Consider the following 16,679-nt stretch of genomic DNA (forward strand, 5'->3'; position numbering starts at 1 on the left):
TTAAAAAGAGAGGGATGAATTAGATAATACCTCTAATTTAGTCTGTGCCCTCATTGCACCTAAGCTGCCATTAACCCAGCGTGGGTTTGTCAGAGCGTTGCAGGCGTCTTGGCTGCTCTGCAAGTATTAAAGATGGCCGCCAGGAAGTTGACAAAAGGTCAAAATAAAAAAGGCTTTCATCTGGACTGTTTTGCTGAATGTCAGTCACACCCCTAAGATATGTAGTTGTTTACATGTTTTGAGGGGGAGGAGAGATTTAGAGAAGAAGAAAAAAATGAATCTGGCACAACGTCTTCATTCCTAAAAGGCTTCGAGAATCTTTCCGACATAACTCTTCTATCCAGATAGATGGACGGGAATGGGAATGTGTTTAGGGTTTATTTGCGTCAGGGGGATTTCCAGGCAAACACAACCACCGGGGCGAAAATGACATCCCATAGCCGGTTGCCAACTTGGCAAAGCCCGAAGTGAGTCAGGCTGAAAACAGACCGGGGGGGCCGGTGTGTGTCTGTCTGCACGGATGTCTTCTTCACAACTTGCGAGGACTCGGAAGTTTCCCGTTATGCAGACATTGTTTTGTTAAAGGCTTCGTTCTCGCTGGCGGGGAACCTGTCCGCTCGTTTGACAGCGAAAGTACTGCAATAGCAAATATAGAGTTCTAAGGAGGTGTGAATTTGAAAAAATGTTTGAAATACAGCATATTTCGGAAAGTAATAAGTACAAAAAAAACATTTAAAAATTTTTCAGGGTCATGAAAGAGGTGGTTTATAACTCTTACAGTGGTTTGACGCTATCTTTTGGCCATGCTGAGCCACAGATCCTATTAATTTCAGCCAAAGTGTCCATAAATAAGGGACTTTATACATTTTCAAAACAACAAACTGTCAATGTTAACACATCAGAGTAACATTTATAGCTTTTTCCAATGAGATCACGGATGTCTTGGATTTAAAATGAGTATATAAATGAATTAAAATCCACTTTTCCTGTGAAATCTCGCGTCAGGAGTGCACCGTGTCACGGAAGTTAAGCTGTTCAACATTTGGCGACGAATATGTTTCGTCAGACGATTTTTATTCACTTCATTTTTCTTGCAGCCCTGATCTGATTCATGGTTGATGTGATTGATTTATATCACCGTAAGTGTTTCTCCAGCTTGATGGGGAGTGAAGGCGATGTCCTCGGTGGGAAGCAGTTTAGTGTGTGTGTGTGTGTGTGTGTGTGTGTGTGTGTGTGTGTGTGTGTGTTTGAGAGCAAAAGAGCGAGCAGCACATGGTATTTACCGTGGAGTGTGGTTCCTGGGAGGAGGTGCGTGACATTGTGGCTGTATCAGCGCCGCCTCGCCGGCTGCTCTTGTGCCCTTCAGCCAGCCAGCACCCCGAGGCTCCCAGCAGCGCCGCCACGGCCCAAACACCCAGGCTGCCCATGAGTGTGTACCTGAGGGGGGGAAAAAACACAACGCACACAAAGTCTTTAGGCTCACTTTGTTGGATGCACTTCAGTTTTCCCAAAAAATAAAACATTTTACACAGCTCAAACAGATGAAGGCAATTTAACGGACGATGTAAATTGACGATTTAGTGTGACTTTCACTGTAAACCTGGACGATTTTATTTAGGATTTAAATCCTCCGTAATCCAATTTTTAATCAATTAAATTAGTTTACTTTCGTTTAATTGTGGGTCGAACTGTTCGGTCATTCCCACACAAGCAGAGCGACCGTCGACGTGTTGTCAACGAAGCCAGACGACCTGAACTCATTCAAATGAACACATGCAACCAATGAGTTGCACACAAAAGAGTTCAGACAGCCGACATCGTTCCATGACACGGAGCCTGAAGGAGACAAATATGGAAATGCTAAGATGTGAGACAAATAACTCAATAACTGCGTAATTAGCGTCTCTCGCCGGCATCATTTTTGTCATTTTTCCAATCCTTCTGCAAGAATCCTGTGTCGCGAGACACGTGGAACGCCGAACCTGAGCCGATGCCGCTCTTTTACACACAATGGAAGAAGACGCCGTGCGCCGCGCGCTCGCGCGCCCGCCAACACGCCCGCCAACACGCGGCATAATGCAGCGGTGTGAACATCAAAGCCGCCACTGATGGGGATAATTATCTGCATTACAAAAGGACACAGAAAGTCTTTTGATGTCAACAAAGAGACAACCCTCTGAAGTCGCGAAAGCTGGAGTGTGTATGAACTCGGGGGATCAATTTGGCTGATGTGACACGTACACACTCGCGCACACACACACTCACACCTTCAGGACAAAAGATATACAAGGCGTCCCCGTCTGTGCTGTTGTGTAGCCGCACCCAGATACGACTAGTTCCATTTGTAAATGATATTAAAGACGGTAAGCATGTATTTAATAACTATATGTTAAACAGCTTTGGGCGAGCTGAAGAGTAAACAAACCAGACAAATGGAAGAAAAAAAAATGTATTTAAATATTATTCATAGAGCCGGAAATATTGTGATAAAATAGCACAACCATACATTAACATACACATCAATACAACGCGTTCAATCCGCTATTCAAATGTGGTATTGTATTGTTTCTGTTATTGTGTCCGCCCCCCTGGAGTGTCTTTACTTTCTCCAGATAAACTTGGTGTTGCATCCTGATTGGACCGCCATCAAAGCGCCGTCTTCCCGTGCGGTCCAATCAGCTGATGACGAGCTGCCGCGGTCATTGTACTTTCAGGTAATGTGTGTTGGTTGTTTTGTTTTTACTGTGGCCTCGTACTTTATTATGTGGCTTTATTGTGTGTTTTATTGCAGAGCCGGCCTGAAAGCTAATTTCCCTTCGGGGGCCGTAAAGTTGAACTGGAACGAGGACACAAGAAAAACGCCGCCGTGCATCTCAAACAGCGCCGGTGTTTATGGGTAAATGTCTGCTTTCTCTCGGAATATTGAATAATAAAACAAGTGCCGTGACTCACCTTGACCTGTAAATGCCCTCGTCCCGCTCACGGGGAAATGTATTCTCTACTTTACATATTTATTTTGACTTTTAATATCTTTTATTTGTTTTTACTATTTTTCCAACAATTAATTTTCAGTGAGAAAATAATCTCCTTCTTCTCTCTTCTCTTTTTAACGTATTTAATTGCAGGAACAGTCAGAAAGAAGCCAGCTTTACCAGCAGGAGCATTGTGGACCTTATCCTAAGAAGTGCGTCATGAACCAGGAAGTAGAAAAAACGCAAAACATGTGATTCATTTGTCACATGACACAAAACAAAGCCGTGTCCCGTGGAGACAGAATAATATTTCTGTCATGAGCAGAAATTGAAACAGGTCGCTGGATGTTTGTATAAAAAACACACAAGAATTCAGAGTAACTTTTTCACAAGACATCATACGAATGATGGACGTGCACATTACGTATCAACAGTAATTTAAGAAATAACCCGTAAAAGATTTAAAAGTTTCTAAATAAGAGGTGTAAAAAGCCTGTAGTGTATAACATAGCTAAAACTGCAATACCAAGGTACTCCAGAAACTTAGTAGATGTACTTTGGAGCACCGCTAACCGTACAGTCTACATGTGACCAAGTCCCGTTAGCTCAACGTCGCTCAGCCAGCTAGCCCGAAGCTAACGGCCCCTCACAGATGAGAGAGCTCGCCCTTGTGAAATTAAACACCAAATAAGATCTGCCAGTCACTGTCTTAATGTGCTGCCTGGCCCTGTGGCATTGTCACACACACACACACACACACACACACACACACACACACACACAGAAAGAGAGCCCTTGTGGTGTGGAATGAACGGCCCATTTTGAAATTCATCAGGAGGCAGAAAGTCGATGAGGAAGCCATTATTTGAGCGGCATATTAAAAAGCTCAAAGAGACGGACTCTTTAAAAGCAGTCTTTCGGAACCATTATTAATCTTCGGGACACTAAAGGTTTGTCGCGGGTCCCCCAGGAGTCCTGCAGCCGACCCGTCGCTTACCTTCTGTAATGCTGGTTCTCATTTTGTTCGTATGCGTTGCAGATGAATTGATTTTTCGAAGCTTTTAAAAGGATTAAACCAACTAGCTGTAAGCTGAAGATTGAAAGAGAAAAGTGAAAAAAAAAGGGCAACAAAATCTTTGTTTTGTCGACTTTAACAACCATTACAGCAGCACACTTATGGGCGGGGAGTATTGCGTGTCCAATCAGGAAGAATAAATAGAAAACTGAACCAGATACTGGTTGTTCATGGCGCTGCAGCCTCCTGTCTTTAGCTGAATGCCTGTACTGCTAGCGCTCAGGTACAGTAACGCGTCGCCATCTGCTCGCCATCACGTTTTTAAGATAAGGCCGACGAAAGGAAGACGACATCTCACGTTCCTTTGAGACGCATGAGCTCCTTTCAGCCGGGAGCTGCTGCTGCTTTTTTTTTTTTTTTTTCTAGGTCGAAGGTAAAATATTCATCTGCAAAGATTTCTAAATGAATGCATCGAAAAGAACGAATGAGAACATGCACGCACACGAGCAGCTAAGAGGAGAGACAGTCTGGTCCTGTCAAAACAATATGGGAGTGTGAATGCGGTCACATGTCGAAGAACATTATGTCATCATTTCAATGGCGGGCTGTGGATTGTGTAGCTAGGCCTGCTGTTTGACAGCGTACCATCAGGACAAACCGTTTCCTTAAGAGCAAATCTTTTCTGTATTTTTGCAAATGTTTTCGAACAGCCGCCTGTTTTATTAAGCCGTTGGCCAAACAACATGTCGTTTATCCCAATATTATTTCCCAGCCAAATAACAGCAATCTATGGAAATCTTCATTGAGAAAACTTCTGCATCCAGCAGTTTTCTCAATATAACAAATGCCTAAAAAAACAAACAAGAAACCAACTAAATTAGAACGACCTTGAGCCTTTGGAGGGGAGGTGCTAGTCTGTGTTTAGGTAGAAAATGAAAATGGCACGATTAGGTGACTATTTTCTACGGCACTAACGACGCAAAACTTTCTTCCTCAGCGTGAGAGCTACAAACCATCTGTCTCCGCTGTGAAGACAACACGCTAACCGTCGCGCGCCGGCTGACGGTGATGTGCGGATCCTGGAGATCATAACATGACGTTCCCCGGCAGTGACGCCGACCGATGTTTCTCAAAAAAGATTTTTTTTCTAGGGTGTGGCTTAAAATGACCTTTTAATTTATGTGATTCTAATCTGTGGGCACGGCTCCCCTCAGCCAGCCATGAAATGGAGTAAGCTTTTGGGGAGAATCTGTCTCGTCCTGAATCCTCACTATTGCTGTAAAGAGAAGGGGGTAAGCATGTGAGCCGAACAAGGACGGAGGAGGAGCGCTCTGACTTGACGCCAGAAGCTAACTGTCCCCAGGGATAGCGAACCAGAGGGATAGGAGGCCAGAGGGATAGCGGGTCAGAGGGATAGCGGGTCAGAGGGATAGCGAGCCAGAGGGATAGCGGGTCAGATGGATAGCGGGTCAGAGGGATAGCGGGTCAGAGGGATAGCGAGCCAGAGGGATAGCGGGTCAGAGGGTTAGCAGGCTTGCAAGCCAGAGGGATAGTGGGCCAGAGGGATAGCGAGCCAGAGGGATAGCGGGTCAGAGGGTTAGCAGGCTTGCAAGCCAGAGGGATAGCAGGCCGGAGGGATAGTGGGCCAGAGGGATAGCGAGCAAGAGGAATAGCCAGCCGGAGGGTTAGCGGGCCGGATGGATAGCGGGTCAGAGGGTTAGCGGGCTAGCAAACCGGAGGGATAGCGGGCCACAGGGATAGCCAGCCGGAGGGTGAGCGGGCCGGATGGATATCGGACCGGAGGGATAGCGAGCCAGAGGGATAGTGGGTCAGAGGGTTAGTGGGCCGGAGGCATAGTGAGCCAGAGGGATAGCTAAGGCTAACATAAAGGGGAGCTAGCTAAGCTATAGCAGACAGAGGTGTCAGCAGCGGGGCTAGCAGGCTAGTTATTCGGGGGTCTAAAAAGTCCTTAATCCACCCAGGAAAGGAGCTCCTCAGCCTGCGACTTCTCTTCCACTCCCCATGCAAACTAATGAGGCAGGTTGCTTTGTATGACAACAAGTCCACCAACAACCTTTCATACCTTTTGTGTTATCAATGTGTTATGAGTGAACACTACATAGTCGACACCTTGTCAGGATTAAGGAACTTTTGGTAAAACCGTTTGGATCCTTTCATGTCGGAGCTTTGAACGCAGTCCAGGAGAGAAAAAACTGCACAAGCCTCCGAACCCGAGATCTAGTTCAGAAATATCAAAGTAGACCCATAAATAATGATGAGTCCTTAATTAATCTAAAATATGAGTTCCTCCTGTCATCTCCCGCAGGCCAGCAGCCCGACCACATCTCTCTCTTTCTCTCTCTCTCTTTCTGTCTCTCTTCTTTCTGTCTCTCCTTCTCTCCCCCTCTCTGACAGTCTCTCTTTATTTCAGTCTTTCTTCTATTTCTGTCTCTTTATTTTTCTCTATCTTCGTTCTGTCTCCCTCTCTCTTTCTGTCTCTCCCTCTCTCCATTTCTGTCTATCTCTTTCTGTTCATCTTTCTCTGTTTCTCTCGACCTCTCTCTTTCTATTTTTGTTTGTCGCTCTTCTTTCTGTCTTTCTGTTTTTCTCTCTGTCTCTCTTCTTTCTGTCTCTCCCTTTTCCATTTCTTTCCCTCTCTTTCTGTTTCTATCTGTCCCTCTTTCTCTTCCTCTCTTTCTGTCTCTCCCCTTCTCCATTTCTGTCTCTCTTTCTGTTTATCTTTCTCTGTCTCTCTCTACATCTCTCTTTCTGTCTCTTTCTCTTTTTGTTTCTCTCTCTTCTTTCTCTCTCTCCCTTTCTCCATTTCTGTCTCTCTCTTTGTGTTTCTCTCTGTCTGTCTTTCTTTCTCTCCCTCTCTTTCTTTTTGTTTCTTTCTGTCTCTTTCTCTTTCCCTCCCTCTCTTTCCCTTCCTTTCTCTTTCGCTATGTCTTTTCTGTCTCCCTCATTCTGTCTCTCTCTGTCTTTTCTGTCTCCCTCTTTCTCTCTCTGTCTTTTCTGTCTCCCTCTTTCTCTCCTTCTCTCTTTCTCTTTGTCTTTTCTCTCTCTCTCGGGCCTCTGCGGCGCTCTGAGACAACATTTCCTAGCTCTGCTTCCTGATCTCCGGGTCGCTTCGCTATCATCGGTTACAAACGACACCAGCGGTTCCAGGACGGCGGTCAGTCGCCCGCTCGGCTCGCTTTCCTCCCCGCGAGTTGCTGAGTATTTAAAAAAAAAAAAGAGTAACATCTGTGAGCGCCGCATGCTGACACCGTCAGGTTTTGTAGTTCACACTTCTGAAGTAAAATATTCTGCATGTGAAGCATCGACTCCGGCTGCCGGCGTCTTTGTGTTTTTAGGTTAAATTAAGAAACATTATCATTTCTGTCGGCTCAGTTGACCTTTTACACTTTTAAAAAGTAGATCCTCTGCTGTCGATCTCTTCTTCTCCTTCTTTTTTAATCAAAGTAGTGGGTTTTTTTTTCTTTCCCCTAATGGTGCATGCCCCCATTTTGGAGCGAGCGTCTCTCCACGCTGTTACTCTGAGCCTCAAACCGATGTTCCCCTTCAGCAAAAGACGCTCCGCTATCTTCCGACCCGACCCGCCTGCACTCAGGGTTTCAAACCGCCTCTTTTTTTATGGGGTTAGTTGAGGCTCATAACTGGCAAATGCGCGAAAAATAATCCACAAATATATTGAATTTACAAATGGTCACAGAATATGATAGGTTAAAAATCAGGGCGACATCTGATTGGCTATAGATCGCTCAAATGTAAAAAAAAAATAAAAAAAAAGGAAACGTGAAGCCATTCGCAAACAAATGCAGTGCGATCCATAAATAAGGACATACAAATCCACAAACAAGTAAAAAATCCACACACAAATGCAAAAATATATTTGTGATTTTTATATTTTTTTATATTTATATAAATAATTGGAATGTATTTGTAAATCCTTCTGTGTGCATTTGTAAATCGAATATATTTGTGAATTGTTCTGTGCTCATTTGTAAATATTTCCGCCAATCATGACCCTTATCTAACCCCATACTTTTTTTCCCTCAGACAGACGTCCATGTAGCACGAAGCGGCGCCGCCGAGGGGGATCGCCTTCGCCCGTAATGTTTCCACGAGGCCGCGGCAGCGATACCTCCGTCTATATTTTTCATTCCCGCCTCTGTGTGGCTGAGGAAGATACCGAGGAGACGACCAGGAGTGTCAATCCGTCTGTCAGCTCCGGGATCACACGCTCTAACCCCAGTTATCTCCCAGACACTCCAGGTGAACAGGATACGCATCCTTTCAGGTTCTCCTTTTATTCATTTTTTATGACAAGATATGATAAATCTCTTGGGGTGGGTGTTTCCCGAAGAGGATTTTATACAGCAAAGAAGCCCCGGAAAAAGATAAGGTTATGAACTGTCATTCATTGAGATGTAAAAAAAAAAAAAAAAAAAAAGGCTCATGAGCGCTGGCCCTTTAGAAAGGAGCCGGCGGTTTGACACCTCGCCGGTTCAGAGCTGACGGGTCTTATCAGCCGAGCATCCGAGACGGCTCACTATCAAAAAGGATTTGACCCAGACAAGCTGGAGCTCATTAAGGAAGAGAAGATCTAATTAATGATGACTGCTTGCGGTCGGGACTGAAGAGGGAATATATCCAGACGTCTTCAGCCTTCAGTCTGGCGCCTTCCTGAAACGGGCCCACGGGTTTCCTGAGAGTTTTGTCTCATTTCGACAGACGCCGTAACGTTCGAGCAACCTGTGGTGAGTTTTTCTAACTGTTTTCAAGGAGAGTGAAGCCTTTATGCGTCTCACTGCTTTTACAGGAGTGCCACGAACGCAGCACCGCGGCATCTACAACAACAAGAAGATGTGTTTTCCACCTACAAAAACACTCTGATCAGTGGCACTAATCAATGACAATGGACTGGATGATAATGTGTAATGTGAGGAAGCAACCAGTCCTCTCTGGCCTTTTTTCAATTTCCCCCTGAGCTCCAATGTTTGTTATAACTTGATAAAATAATAAAATGCTTTGTTGTGTATCTATGAATCAAGTATATTTTGCATATTTATTGTAAAATGTGTCCACTGTGATTGATCAAAAAGAGCAAAAGCTGGCAGTGTTCCCTTTTTTATTTAAAATAAATTACATGAAAAGAGCCAAAACAACAAAGCACCCTCTGTTGCAAGTGCCAAAAATACATATTTTCCATTTTGAAAAAGCGCAGTAATTTCCTAGAACAGCTGGACCCTGAATTTTTTTTAATTTTTTTTAGCAAATGTTCCTCAAACAGGACTAAATTGTGCATTTGTTGGAGGCCACTAATTTTAAGTGCTATAGGGAGTATTCCAGCAGCAGGGAGGTGTAAGTGGGATTGACTGCAAATTAAACACAGTTAACATGATCATGAGTGACATTATCCTTCATTAGCATGATAATGAAGGATATTGTCACTCAGTGCGGCTCACTGATGTTGCAACACCTTTTGGACAACGTTGGAGGTCTATGGCTCAGAGGAAGAAGATCTATTGGGCTTTGGATTCACGCCCACACTTGTTTAAGTGGATCAATTGATTGTTGGTTAAAAACATTGAATAACGTCACCGTTTTCCCATAAGATACTGCTCTCTGCTGACTTTATGTTGAATATGAATAAAATCAATGGAAACCAATGGCTGAGTGGAATGGCAGTAAAAAAAAAAAAAGCATGGAAACTGAGCGATTGTTATATAAAACTGTAAATCATAGGTTGTTTTAGGCCAACGCTGCTGTATTTGGATGTATTGAACACCGTTAGTAATATAAGTGAAATATATGGTTTGGTAAATGAGAATATTCAAATTGCATTAAAATAGTACAAATGCGCCCCAATGAGATTCGCCTGATTTTTTAAAAACTAAAATCCTTATATTGAATGTTTACATATTAAATGTTCACATATTGTGCTATGATTTGAGTACAGCTGCATCATTTCAAACAAATAATCATCCTGAAAGTGATTTTTTTTCTCTGGGCGGGCCTGAAAGCTTTTCATTTTTGCTGTCTGTCATCTTCATTTACTCTTAACAGTCACACATAGACTCATATTTACACATCTCAACAAAATCTCACATGTGTAGCCTTTTATTATAACACCAACATTCTTCAAATAGCCCTAGTGGTTGCAGAGATACACACATTTTAGTTTGGGTTTGACATTATTGATCAGAGGCTGTCTGTGAAGTATAGCAAGTGAGATAAAACATGCAAATATCCTGCATGGTCCATTCATATAAACAGTATGTAGGCAAATTGGGCAAAAAGAATAATACATCACAAACATTTCGAAAAGCTTGGAAAATCATGGCAATTTGAGGAAGTACAAAGGCACAATAAAACTCTACCACCCGGCATTAGACAGACGGACACACTGGAGGAGGAGGAAACAGTGGAGCTTATAATGTGAGCAACAAAAAGGTCGCCAACGCCGCAATTATGGCGGCGCTGATAGAAGCGTTAATGTGTTGGTTTCTCTGAGAATTAATTGCACGTCTGCCTTTTCAGATTGTGGAAAGACTGCTTTTATATGTACCTACAAACTTCGATGCGCTGTTCTTCATAAATAGACCACAAAATAAGTGTGTATGTAACGCACGTAATCATGGACCAGGAAGTAGTGGAGACGGCAAAAATAATAATGGTGTCGCGTAACGAGAGGTCGACGGGTCAAGCGAAAAAATGTCTTTCACCCAGAAGACCGGTGTACTTTGAAAGAACTGTTTGCGTGTCACAAGCTAACAAAAACAAGTGTTTCTGGGTAGGAAAAAGCACGAAAATAGTAGTAACTTTATCGTAGGATATCATATTATGTGCCGTATGAGGATATGTTAGGTAAGATGTGTTTTTAAGGGGCAAAAATACATTGGCGACTGCCAAGAAAATGGACAAACACTTCTCAGAGAACACAACGCAGGTTGTGCCGCTACGAAAAATTACGTTACCCGAGAACTAATACGCATTTTCCATTACGTTGACTAGAAACATATTTTCTCCCTAATTACATCTGTTTGACGTATTATAAATACATTGATTATACACGTACACGTTGCTTATACACATATTTTTGTTTCATTGTTTTTACGTTTGTGTTTGACGTGTTACAAATACAGTCAAGATGTTTGGATGTGGGCTGAAATGTTCTTACAGCGCCCTTTTTCTTTTCCTCCGCAGAGTTTATACATTTAAATGTGCTAAATTTTAGCGGGAAAGCAAGACAACAAGAACACAAAAATGTAACGCTTCAAACACAGACGTAGTAATCAGGGAGAAAATATGTTTCTAGTCAACGTAATTGAAAATGTGTATTAGTTCTGGGGTGTAGTAATTTTTGGAGACAGGGTTGAGACCAGACACCTGTATTAAGTCAAGTTAAGTAAAGTCATTTAATTATATTTATAATTTTTGTCACATTGAAAACCAACCGGAGTGCTTCACAACTAGAGGTGGATGGGTTAGGATCTGCCTCAATATAGTTGAAGACATACAAGGTTCATTAAAGGCAATCAAACATAATGTTGTACAATAAAAGAAAAGGACAAATTAATTAAGAAGTAAGGAGAAATTGAATAAAACCTTCAGCAGATTAAAAAACCAGCGGAGATAAGTTAAGAGGGGACTCGGGTAAAGCCAGCATGCCGCCTCAGACCGAACTAAAAGCTGACGAAGGTCTTTGAACTGGATTTTAAATTGTCAATGGCGGAACGGGAGGCGACTTCAGGGCCTGGGAGCAGAAACAGAGAAATTCCCGTCACCTCTGCAGAATACAGCGTTCGAGAGGTCACTAATGTATAGCGGAGCTAATTCATTTAAGGCCAATTGATCAGCTGGTTTTTCTGCATTGCTTTTAAAACGAACGACTCCATCTCTTCGCCGCTTGCTGTCTCTATAAGAGGCTCCCCTTCTTTATTATTTCCTTTCGGCTTTTTCCGTGGCAACGTCACCGGGACGAGATCCGCAGCCCCTCGAGGTGGTAAATCCCACATCCTGTCTTGTCAGGTGGGGGCTGAAGGACGCGCGAACCAGCGAGGCGACTTGTTAAATCCAGAAATCCGCCTCTGCGGGCTCTAATATGACACGGCTGCAAGAGCAAATAGGATATCGGGGCGGGGGGATCAGCGCTGCCGGAGCGGAGTGGTCTACCCGGCTAACGGGACTCCTGTTTGTTGCAAAGCTTTATAGGTGAGGGGGAGGAGGGAAGACGAAGGAGGTCAGCATCGGTAAGGAAGAGAAAATGCCTTTTTAAATCATGTATGGCTCTTCAGAGGCACTTTTGTGGGGGGAAACATGTATGTACTGCCAACACTGTTAACGTCATCGTTTCATTTCAGACGTTGTAGCATTCAGACATCGTAGCAGTCAGACGTTGTAGCATTCAGACATTGTAGCAGTCAGACATCGTAGCAGTCAGACGTTGTAGCATTCAGACATCGTAGCAGTCAGACGTTGTAGCATTCAGACGTTGTAGCAGTCAGACATCGTAGCAGTCAGACATCGTAGCAGTCAGACATTGTAGCAGTCAGACGTTGAAGTATTGAGACGTTGTAGCATTCACACATCGTAGCGAGGTGTTTAGATGTGGAGGTTCCAGACGGGTTTGTTTCGACTGCAGCTTTCACTACGGAGCTTCACGTCGACACTGAAATCTGTTTTCTTGTAGCTTAAAATCACAGCAAGGTTTCTCGCGGGGGGTAAACCCAAATTAGAGAATTCAAAGGGAGCATTTAGAGCCCGCTTGCAACCCTAATCTTGCTACACCATCAGTAAAAACTTCTGAAAGCGTGAGCTCCGTTTGCGCTGAAGGAAACTGGGTCGTCTCTATTTTGGTGCCGTCAGGTTTCCCAATAAATTCAACACCGGGTCGCACAGTGTAACACACAGTGTAACACACAGTGTAACACACAGTGTAAGACGTAGTGTCGTCTAATGGTTGTGATATTGGTTTCTTTTGTTTCTTAAGGATCTGATCATTCAAACTTTGTAACGCGACGCCCTTTATCTTCTGTACGAGACTTTCTATTAACGGCATTGTAAACCCGTTTGAGTCATTATCACCCGCATGGAGAGAGTATCAAAGAAACACAAGACTTTCAACCAGTAGACCCAAAGTATTGTGGAGTTATTTTGAACTTATGGGTTTTCCCTACTTTTGTTATCATTGCTAACATTTTACTTTACAATATTTATTAAATCTAACCTAACTAAGCGGCTGCCTAAACCTAAGCAAGAGTGACAAGACCCAAAGAGTGTAATTTAAACTATTTTTTTTAATTTGGTATTAAACCTGTTTGTTGTTCAGATTTCTAGTTTGAGACTCGAGCTTGGTTGAAGTTCATTCTTGACCTACTAAGTGGTTTCTTAGTGACTAGATGAAGGTGCACTTTCAGCATTTTAGAAGACTTTTAACCACTTTTTTTCCAGTATTTATCAAAGCCGATCACAACCCTACATCCAAGATGTTTTAATATGATTAATTCTCCTGTTTCTCGGCTTTTACGCAGTTCGTCTTTCACCTTTTTTGCCTTGTGAAAACCAAACCGTTTCCCACCACAAATCTCAACCTTTCAAACTTTCTCCTCTCGGCACGCTGAAAAGTTGAACAGGAGGAACTGGGCAGAGGGGGAGGGAGGCACACCGATACGACTGAGGCAACATTTCGAAGGCGGTGATGTGAAAAAACGGCTCAAAGCTAGAAAAAGAAGCACCGCCAAGAAGCGGGAGCGAGGATGGACTGCATGAAAGGAAGAGGGCCGGCCGGCCGGGCAGACGGTTGACTGACTTCACTGCAGAGAAAACAAGATACGCCAGGTGACCTTTCCGTGACCTCCTCGGCGTACCTCTCCCTCTCGGCCCGACTCTTTCGTCAGGTTTCCCTCCATTCAGGCGGAGGAGGCGGCGGCGGCGGCGGCGTGGAGCTCTTTGCTCAGCGGCTGTGTTCACATGGGAGGCGGCGGTAAAGGTCATTTCTAGAAATTCGACATTAGTGATGGGAATTTCAAGTGAGGTGAGGTTTCGCCAACATTTCAGGTCGGGACTCGCCGCCAGGTGAGGTGGGATGGAAAAAGAAGAGACACGAGGAAGCTAATGGTGCGAGTTACCGGCCCTCCTCGCTTGTCAGTGTCATTCATATTAAGTGCTTGTCATTGTCATGTTAATCACGTTACATTTCTCTGGGTGCGAGAGTGCCAGGAACCCACGAGAGAAAGAAAGAGAAAGAGAGAGAGAGAGAGAGAGAGAGTTTCCTCAGTTCAATTTAAAACTAATCAGGATGTGAGTGTGCGGCGAGAGAGCCAGCCCACGAGGCTGTAACTCGCCATCTGTAATGCATTTTTTACCTTTTGTTTTTTGGAGTGCGGGACTCATTATATTTCTTTGGGAAAAAAATTTTTTTGCAAAAGCCAAACAAATCAAAGTCACTAGAAGGAGGAGGGGGGGGGGGCTTGGGTTTACCCGAGGGGACATTTTTTGTTGTGCGGGAATAAATCTGACTCCTGATTAGACGAGCTCGGCATGCGGGGGGTTTCAGGCGACGGGATGCCGAACATTTTGACTGCTGACGAGCCGGCCGATGTAATTGATGTGAAAACGTGTATTTATTCAAATTGCATCTTGTATCGACGTGCCATCCAGGGCTCTTTTTTTATATATATATGGATCGTTTAATGCCTGCAGCTTCTACATTAAATCAATAACAAGGATCTGGGTCACGTCTCTATTCACAGGCGGAAAAAAATAACCATTCTTGGAGACGCGTTTTGACTATTTGCGCGTGAAATACCAGATATCGACGACAATGACAACTTATTAGCGCCAAACCCGGGGCGACTGTGGCTCGGTGGTCGACACCCGTCTTTCAATGAAAAGGTCGGTGGTTCGTGTCCCGTAACTTAACCCTGAATTGCTCTATGTAAATCGCTTTGGATAAATGCGTTAGCTAAATAAAAATGGAGCGTGAACCTCCATACAGGTTCATCCTTGGCTCATGTGACACCCTCCCGCCATAGTTTCATGAACATCAGGCCAGTAGTTTCTCCTTAATCCTGCTAACTAAAAAGCAAACCTCCCGGGTAATAATTCCCACGTTCTGAATGTTTAAAATAAACCTCGCTTCGTCCCTTCTCACGTTAAAGATCCGCAGTAAGAAGCTCTGTACGATGACACGACCGAGAGGAAGTTCTCACCGGCATGACAGGCGACGGCTTTGAGGTCCAGAGACTGAATCCCTCGCTGTCCTGCAGCTTCTCTCCTCTCTAATGGAGCCAGAGCTCTACAACACAACTTTTAATATTAAAGGACCTTGAGAAAACTTCAGAAAAATCTTTTTTTTAATTTCAACTTCAAAGCCGTCCCTTTTCCTTCTCGGACAGCGGCGCTGCAAGAGAGCCGAGCGGGCGTGTGAGCCATCTCTAAATAAAAAAAAGTTAGCTATCATGTGACGCGCCCCTTTTTTTTATTTTTTATTTTAAAATGTGTGGCGTGAATCTTGTTCTCCGTCTGTTTCCAGTCGAGTGAAGTCAAGTGGGTCGAGAGAGAGACGGACTTTCACCACAGCAGCCGGTTCTCGTCCGGTCGTGTCAGCGCTCAGCGGCCGAAACGTCCCGGAGCAAAGACCCTGAACTCATCGCTGCTGCTCGAGCCTGACCTCTGACCTCTCAGCAGCTGTGATCACAGTCATCATATTATTTAACTCATTTACGAGTTACACGGTTGCTTCGTAGGTGCATACGTTTTTTTTAATACTCTGTTTGGTTACTTAAAGGGACAGTCCCCCCACTAAAAATCAAAAATACACATTTTTCCGCTCTCTTTTTTGTCAATTTAATAATTTTTGTTGTGAGTTGCCCAGTTTTGGAGGCGTCTACCTTCTCTCCGAATTGTCAAGACTATGTTGAAACCACAAGGTCGCCGGTTCGATCCCCCGGTCTCCCCATAAGTTGCATGTCAAAGTGTCCTTGAGCAAGACACTAGACCCCCCGGTTGTTCCCCGGATGCTTTACGCTAGCACTCAGCTCCTTAATCACTAAAGATTGGGGGTATAATCCCCCCACTGTGGGATTAATAAAGGATTTAAAATACAGCACTCAGTTTGTGTGAAATGTGAACATTACAGCAATGTTTCTCTCCAGAAATCTTATGGCAGACAATGCGAACTCGGGTTTTTTTCGGGCGCGTACTGTCCCTTTAACTGTTCTCAACACAGCAGCTCCAACAAGAACGACTAGAAACTCACCAGAAAGTATTGACACTGTTTAACAGTTTATTAGAGAGCGAACGCTGACTGTACAGCTTTATATCTTCCACGGAAAAAAAAAAAAAGGTCAATTACATGCCGGTGTTGAAGAGAGCGTGTGAAACCTCTTCGTCAGCCGGGATGCACAACACGCGATGACACCTTTTTTTATTGCCATCTTTAAAAAATTGTGCATGACACAACTGCACACGTGCATCATCTACACACACACACACACACACACACACACACACAGGCTGCTTCTGCAGGGCTGTATAGCGAGGAGAGCTGCAGGAGGCTACAGTGGATGTTTCCCACTGTGTGTGTCTGTGTGTGCGGCTGCATAAAGTGTCTTCGTTGTGGGTCCGCGGGCGTGTGAGTCATCCCGCCATTAGGCCGTCTCTGAAGCACAACAAGCAGCCAT

General features: G+C 44.0%; 1 protein-coding gene across 1 annotated transcript in view; it reads right to left on the reverse strand.

Annotated features, from left to right (window-relative positions):
* fstl4 (follistatin-like 4) overlaps positions 1 to 16,679 on the reverse strand; it is a 183,449-nt gene that overhangs the window by 164,847 nt on the left and 1,923 nt on the right. The window contains exon 2 of the mRNA XM_068600901.1: positions 1,284 to 1,437. Coding sequence (XP_068457002.1) covers positions 1,284 to 1,427 — 144 coding nt within the window. The 5' untranslated portion in view covers positions 1,428 to 1,437. The remainder of the gene's footprint in view (positions 1 to 1,283; positions 1,438 to 16,679) is intronic.

Source organism: Clinocottus analis, unplaced genomic scaffold, assembly GCF_023055335.1.
Source record: "Clinocottus analis isolate CAN_PGR_092001 unplaced genomic scaffold, fCliAna1.0.p SCAF_5, whole genome shotgun sequence".
Classification (NCBI taxonomy): domain Eukaryota; kingdom Metazoa; phylum Chordata; class Actinopteri; order Perciformes; family Cottidae; genus Clinocottus; species Clinocottus analis.